Source organism: Odontomachus brunneus, unplaced genomic scaffold, assembly GCF_010583005.1.
Source record: "Odontomachus brunneus isolate Ranch 3 - 2012 unplaced genomic scaffold, Obru_v1 Obru_scaffold_162, whole genome shotgun sequence".
Classification (NCBI taxonomy): domain Eukaryota; kingdom Metazoa; phylum Arthropoda; class Insecta; order Hymenoptera; family Formicidae; genus Odontomachus; species Odontomachus brunneus.
In genome coordinates this window covers 580,739-588,451 of record NW_022639612.1, presented here as the reverse complement: position 1 = coordinate 588,451, position 7,713 = coordinate 580,739, and the positions used below count along the sequence as shown (strand labels likewise).

The 7,713-nt window shown below is 35.8% G+C and overlaps 1 protein-coding gene across 2 annotated transcripts in view; it reads right to left on the bottom strand.

The window, feature by feature from the left end:
- Positions 1 to 3,837: 3,837 nt before the first annotated feature.
- Positions 3,838 to 7,713, bottom strand: part of LOC116850957 (RING-box protein 2) — a 44,254-nt gene continuing 40,378 nt past the window's right edge. For both annotated transcript variants that reach the window (XM_032829842.1, XM_032829841.1), the window contains one exon: positions 3,838 to 4,355. In XM_032829842.1, coding sequence (XP_032685733.1) covers positions 4,174 to 4,355 — 182 coding nt within the window. In that variant the 3' untranslated portion in view covers positions 3,838 to 4,173. The remainder of the gene's footprint in view (positions 4,356 to 7,713) is intronic.

Here is a 7,713-nt window from a genome sequence, read left to right as displayed (position 1 = left end):
ATATATATATATATATATATATATATATATATATATATATATATATATATATAAATTCTGCTTTGATTCTGAGATCATTTTTGATTCTTGAACAGACATTCATTCAATAAGTGTATGTTGAAAAGTCTGTGCAGTTTTCTTTTAAGAAGATTTTTACGTATTCCACTGTAATATACAGAGATAAATGAAACTGTTGAGTTTCTTGACCATTATTTATATTTTTATTCATAATACACATGAAATTGTGAATTTTTATTACGCGCTCAAATTAATTCCGCGCGCACGTTCGATAACGTCAATCTTAGCACATAAAAAAATTAAACTTGCCAGCAGAGAAATTAAAACTTAATGTTGATTATTCTATATCTTGTGATTTGAAATGATAACGAAATGATAACGAAATATATAGCACCTTAAGTCCTGGTCTAACTATTTTCTGCGGATTTGGACGTGTTTCATTGACAAGAAATTACAGATATAACATCCAAAGATTCTACATTCATATTACATTCATATTACATTCTACATTTAGATCACCGCCATGATCTGGAACGATTGGTATGCCCACGTAGATTTTTAACTCTTTTTTCAGATGTAAACATTTTTTAAATGAAAAATATCTGAATCATTCATGAATTTATTTCACTCGATATATGCAGATAATTCGCTTTAGTTATTCCTTCCCATATACAAAATAGAATAACTAAGGACAGAAAAAGGGACTCTTAAAAGAATTATTTACCAATTTTTCATTCGGGAGCCTCCCTCTTTCTTCCTGTACGTCTCTTGGGAAAAATTAAGCGGCTTCCATTTGATTATTTAACTCTTTAAGGCGCATAATTCATGGAACATTCTAGTAACTTTTTTTAAATAAAATATTATCAAAAACACTCTAAATAGCACATTTATAAGGTTTCAACTGCCCAATCCTAAGTGGTCCCTATTGGTATTAGTGATACTTAAAGGATTATGGAACGAAATTAATAAAAATGAGAGAAAGGATCAAAGCCGTACCGTTGTTCCAAGTTCGCTATCCCTGATAATTTGCCAACATAGGCAATTGCTCGCGCCGATTATCTCTACGTATGCGTCTTCAATTGAGCGCAAGTCAGCTTAAACAAATTTTTTGATTCATCGGCACAAAATCTAGCGATATATCGCGCGACTCTGATCAGCTGCGCGCACTCGAGCGCATTGTGCTGCACGTAACGCTATTTGCGAGTTCGTCCGAAGGTTATCGTCACTATTCGCTCGCTACTCGCACGTGTTACGTGTTATCACGTGGAGGCTCGTCCGGAGGCTCGACCAATCGTATTGTAGAAAGGCGAGACGGTCCCCGCTACGGACGACCTCGTTGACCAGCATGATTATGCTGATTATTATCGCTTCTTTGAACGGTTATCGGCTAGAGTTGGAAGGCTTTTTGCGAGAAGGGGCTCACGTGCCGAGATGCCGGCTCTTGTCCCTGGAATTTTGATCCCGTGACAAGCGAGTCGCTATTCAACGAGAATGGGCGGGTGATGTGACGTCGGCGCCTCTCGTACGTCGTACGAGATTGTCGGTTCCCTCGCGTGATTGCCTCAGTCCAAGAGAGTTTCGCGGAATCCAAGACGAAGCGTTTTATGACTCGCCGTAAGTTTAGCTGACATTGCGTAACGGATGATCGTCAAGTCTGATTCTAAAATAATGTGGAAAATGCAATGTACACGGTTCTTCGCCGTTACAGTCGTGCCTGTCTTCACACGGTTAAAAGAATTAATGAAGGGATGGGAGACACTTGGAATTTTTGCCAAAAGGAAGATAAAAATATAAGAAAATTATTATCCTAAATCACTATATATATTATCACTACCTTAGTCATCATCTTATTTCTCAGAAGCGAATTATGGGGAAATTGAATGGCACAGAAACAATCGACATTACGTGAACTCTTTGCAGAGCGACCAGGATAAATTTGAAAATCCTGCGAATGTATTCGAGGACACTTTAGAAAGGAGGACGCGTCCTCGAGAATCAAGATATCTGGCTTTGTATCCTACCCACTGCAAAAAAAGAAAATATCTATTGTATTAGCAAAAAAGTGACGTGCTCTTCTTCACTTAAATATAAATATAAAATTCCGGATGGATACGCGTGCGGATGGCAGATATACGTTGCGATATCAGTATATCGCTTCAAGTAATTACCAATTGAGATAATGACTCATTGCACCTGCGATCGTAACTTCTACAGCGGAATCGTAGGTTCGAAGAGCTGTAAACATTGCGGACCTAAGAATCTGCACGGGCAATTGCGAGCCGAAGGATCGATTCTACATTCGGAATTGGAATGAAAAGGGAGGTCGGAATGTTGCTTCTAGCTCGTTGACCCCATCGCTTTCTATCATCAGGAGACGTCACCGCGCAGTCGTTCCGTCGCCCGAATCATAAATTTTTATTATCAAATAAAATCGATAAATTGTGTTGTCAAGGATGTCTAGTTACGACGCGCGTGCACACTAATAAACGTTTAATGTCCCATAAGATGCGCAGCTACGCCGATCGTTTCATAAATTTCCGCGCGAACAGCTTTTGCTATCGCTTATTTAATGACACACACATGTCATCTCTGTACGTGTTTGCAACAAAATATAGGTACACTCTTTCCCAAGATTGCCCATTACAAGTTAAACACGAGTACGTAACATTTGGCGAGTAGTACGACGCATTTATATGAGTCAGAATATAAAATGTCATGATTTAGCAAAATTTAAGCAATGTCATCGTAACCGTTTAAAAACGCGGCGCAATGGGCACGCGTTATCAATTTAGATACCATGAAGTTAGTAACTAAGCAATACAGATGCTTAAATTACGTTCTATTTTATCGGACGTCTTTCTAATTGAAAGTAACAGCTACAAATTAATTATATTTATCAAGAAACAGTAAACTTTATAGCTATAATTTAATTACAGTTTCTCTTTCCTTTTCTCTTCTTTCTTTATGTCTTTCTAATTTCGGAATATCTTTTACTTTCGGAAGAGAACGCGGGAAAATTGATCGAATTAATTTCACGAATTAGCAAACTCCTGTGACATTACAGTTTTCGCAGAATTAAATCTAATCGCGTGTTTAGAAAAATATAGTGTTACCGGTACTGATTAGCCGAGAGTATCTGTTTGCATACGCTGTGACGCCTAAGCAAGATAAATATGTTTTATGACGTCATATTTGACAACACTGCTTTCCGATTACACTCGCTTCGGACGTTGATCGCGATGATTCGGCCGGTCGACGGAGTGCACTTTGTACTTCGAGACCGCTAAGTAATCTTTGATCTGTGTCTCTGAAGTCATACTTTCGAATATTTAATATACGACCGATAAGTGTATTTTTGTTTCTCAGACAATTCACAATAACATTGTGCCGTCGTGAGAAAATAATTTCTGTCGCGAATTTTCGCAATCACACACAAAATTTTCATACATATGTTAAAATGGGACAGATACGATCTGCGCTAATTAATTGTCCGATCGTTATCATTGTTATTTAGTTACTGTTGACAAGATGTAAATTTCTATTTTCTGTTGTAAATTTCTATTTTCCTACAATCAATATATATGTTCCGTATACGATACACGATATCGTCAAAATCGATACAAATTTTTTCTGTTTAGCATAGTTTTTTGCTTGGTGACGAGAAATATAATATATTTACGGCTCTCACGGAAGATTTCACGTCAGACGGTAAAACCGGTTCGTAGAAGCGACAATATCATTTTTTATTAACTTAAATATATTAAGTAGAGGATAATCTATTTAGGATTTGATATTACATCATATTAAATGTATTCAACATTTCAACATTTCGCAGTTTAATATTTTATTCAAAAGAGATAATGTGACAAATTGGCCGATATAGTCATAAATAAATATGAAAAATCATATATCTCATTATTAGAGATAATTATTACATTGGCAATCGGATACAGACGAGTAATTGTAAGAATAAAAAGAATTATAATTATAAGAAAATTACGAAAGAATTATCAGAACTTCTTCATGAGCTTTCTTACGATTCACAAATGTGAATTAAACCCTGACCTTTGATAGGACGCGTCGCTTCTTGACGATAACGAGAGTACTGTCATGAGGGCTGCATAATTTCACTTCGGAAAACTGAAGGGCGGCGGATTATTTTCCCATTCGTTGGATAGACCACTCTTGCTGGCAAAGCGGGCACCGATTGTTTTGCTTGACCCAAAGTGACATACAGCAGTAGTGGAACGAATGGTTGCATTCGCCCCACACGACCACACAGTCTTGCCGACCGTACCACTCCTTTTTGCTCTCGGCTTGGCATCGCAAGCAGGCGTCTAAAAATTAAAGAATGAACGGCGGCATTAATGGATGACATTTTGTACAGGGTGTTTTAAAATGAACGGAGAATTCATATAGTAGTTTGCTTTTCTTAATTTGTGGTATAAATCGTTTACTTGAATGAAAAAGCCGAGATCGTCGTGCCTCAAATTTCGATATTTGACATTTAAGTAATTAAAACGTATATTAAAATTCTGTGTAAATATGTTTCTTCACGTTTTATCTATCAGCATTGACAGTAGAAAACATATTTTAACATATTTAAATTATGCATAGAAAAAATGTGAACTTGAATCTGATACTTTGGACTTTCGCGCGGTGTGTGATGAAATGCTTGGTCTGATTTCCGGATTGGTGCCGCGTCTTTCATAGATTTGTTTAGAATTCTATTTATATACATAATTATTTCTACTAAATATCTACCTGGATAAAAGTTTATTAAAATTCTTCTAAAAGTCATAGTTACGATTTTTAAAAGCTTATTAATAGGTTTGTAGGCGGTAAAATACTAAATTATATAGAACAAGATTTTATTATTCTATTATATATATGTAATTATCTATTTTAAAACGATATGTCGTATAAATCTTGAAAAAAACAATCTAAGATTGAAAACAATCTTGCAGGTAAGTCCAATAATCACTTTTGTTTACGGGCTACGCAATAATGGAGGCGAAAAATCACCATCTGATTACAATATATTAATAGAATCGCGAGAACGCAATATCGCAGCGACGAGTCGTAGAAACAAGTACCTCTTCAAATTGAACTTCGATTGACGCTTAAGAATAACGCCTGTTATAAAATGTTATGGAAATAGCGATTAATAACGTACAAGACCACGTTCGAACGTGGCTAAAAATTAACAAGAGATCGAGCCATATTTATATCGAAGAACGATAAAATACGTCTGCTGAAGTCAAGTCGCGCGTGTGATTGACACGCCGCGACTTCGTATACTGACGAAACAAATAATTACGATAAAATGAAGAAAAAAATTGTCAGAAAAAATTGTGTTAATTAAGAGACTTATTCTTCGCATACTCTGTGTGTATTGCACGAAGATTTTTGTACGGTTTTTAAATAGCGATTTGGAAACGATAACTTTCAAAACGATTAACGCGATTAGTGGCTTATGATTGTCAAGCGTGCACTTTGTACGCGCTAAACATGTGACGATAACGTTACGTTTAATTCTATTTAACTGCGTTATCGTCTGTCAGCCAAATTTGTCGTATCTTTTAATGTACCATATCATGTTTGACTCGATTAAAATTTTTTCTTATATATCTGAAAATTTAGTATCCGTTAAAAAATCTCATTCCTTATTACTTTTATTTTTATTTATTTATTTTTTTATTAATTTAAGTTGCACAAATAAGTATCAATATTTTAAAATTACAAAAACATAAGTGCTTTCACTTTTCAAAGTTTACATTTTTTTGTCTTGAAGTATAAAACTGTAGATGTAAAATATATATAAAGAAACAAAGATGCATAAGAGAGAGGGAGAGAGAGAGAGAGAGTTTGACGCGTTGCGCGTTGCTCGAATACCAATTCGCTCTCTCTGGATAATTACGTGCTAATCTTCGTGATTTGACATAATTACATCTATGCGAGGTTTTCGCTTGATGTCACGTTCATCTCTTATCAAAATATCGCTCTTCGTGGAATGAAAACGTGCTCGCTCAGCGAAAGCACAAAGTAATCGCGCATAGGCTAGACATTCCGTGATGAACGGAAGAATACCGGGGAAGACTCCACGTCGAAACCTGTAGACTAAGACATTAAAGAAATGAGTGCCAAGGAGATGAATGTGCGAGACGACATTTAGCTTTCGAAGCGGGACGCAGCCCTGACGTAAATTCTATTTGCACTGTGATAAGAGCCACATAAATTTAGAGTATCGATGCTTACGTCAAAAAGACGAATTACAAAGAGCTTACTTCCTATCTGTGTTAAAAATCCAAGAATAAGTAGAACGTCTGATTAAAGTCGTGAAGAGTCGAGAACATGTAAAACGTCGATAATCGCGCCAAAGAAATAGCACAGGATTGCTTCGCTCGGTGGGCGAAAAAGAACTGTCAGCAGTGTAAAATCGTTCAAATTTTGTATCTCAATCTTTCAAGTAGGTATTTCAAATCATCATCGGTATCGGTATGTTCGGTATCGTGAAGATGAATCTAGTAAGATATTTATAAAATCACACGATATTGATTAGTACTGCTCTGTTCTGTCAGTTTCCTCTATAATATTTCCTGTCAGTAGAATTTATCTTGTTAAGAAACATAGTAATACTCTTATAGTAGTTATAGTACCTAAAATATAAATAGCACATATAAAACGGAAGGATAATAAATTACAAATAATAGATTAAGGCAAAATGTGTGTGTCGTCGACATATGTCCCTCGGTTACAAAATTACAAAGTAATCTTTACTATAAAATTTTTCACGCGTATCAATGTATCGAAATACCTACTTGAAAGATTGAGATACAAAATTAAAAAATATCAGGAGTGATACTTGCTAAGGGAATTTAATAGCGGAAACATCGCGCAAAATGGACGATGACGATGAGAACTCGAACGAAATTGCAGAGTTGATAATCGTGAATCGTAATTGTCTTTTAGCTCTTATCATCCTGCTGTCCCAGTAGCACATAAAAAGATACGGTCTCCCTAACCGAGGAATCCCACCGTATCTGCTACTGGATCGATATCCAGTGCCGCCTGACGTTGCTTACGCTTGCGTGACTGTGTAGAGTATCCAGTAAAATTCCACGATCTTTTCTAACGGACCTGGTCGCATAATTATTACGCGTCATTATTGATGACCTGATGTGTCTATGCAACCAGTGCATAGATAAACGCTCATTGACACACATAGAATCGTTTCCAACGCAAAGCCTAGGTTAATAATCGACGATTAAACGCAATATAATACCACATACTCAGTGCTTGGATCTTTATCATTTACACACGGACCCGTAGACCTCTTCTTGTTTAGCAACAAAAACGTATAGCAATTAAATAATAGGAAAAAGGGCTAATTCCAGTTCAAGCACAGGATTAATAGTGCTATGTACCATATGGGTAAAACCTTCCTTGTGTTAGGAAATAAAGCAAAACGTATAGTGTGTCTAAACTGCCATGATATCATTATTGTCAGTCGATTGTGTTAAAACGATATTCATCAATTACTGTAAAATAATAACTACTCGGAGAATATATGCATATATTATATATTTTCTTTCATATACATTATTTTCAATTTTATCAGGTTTTTTTAGCGATGCGGGAATAAACCCAAAGGAATATTTTATATTAAAATCACATACATTTCAAAGTTCCTAA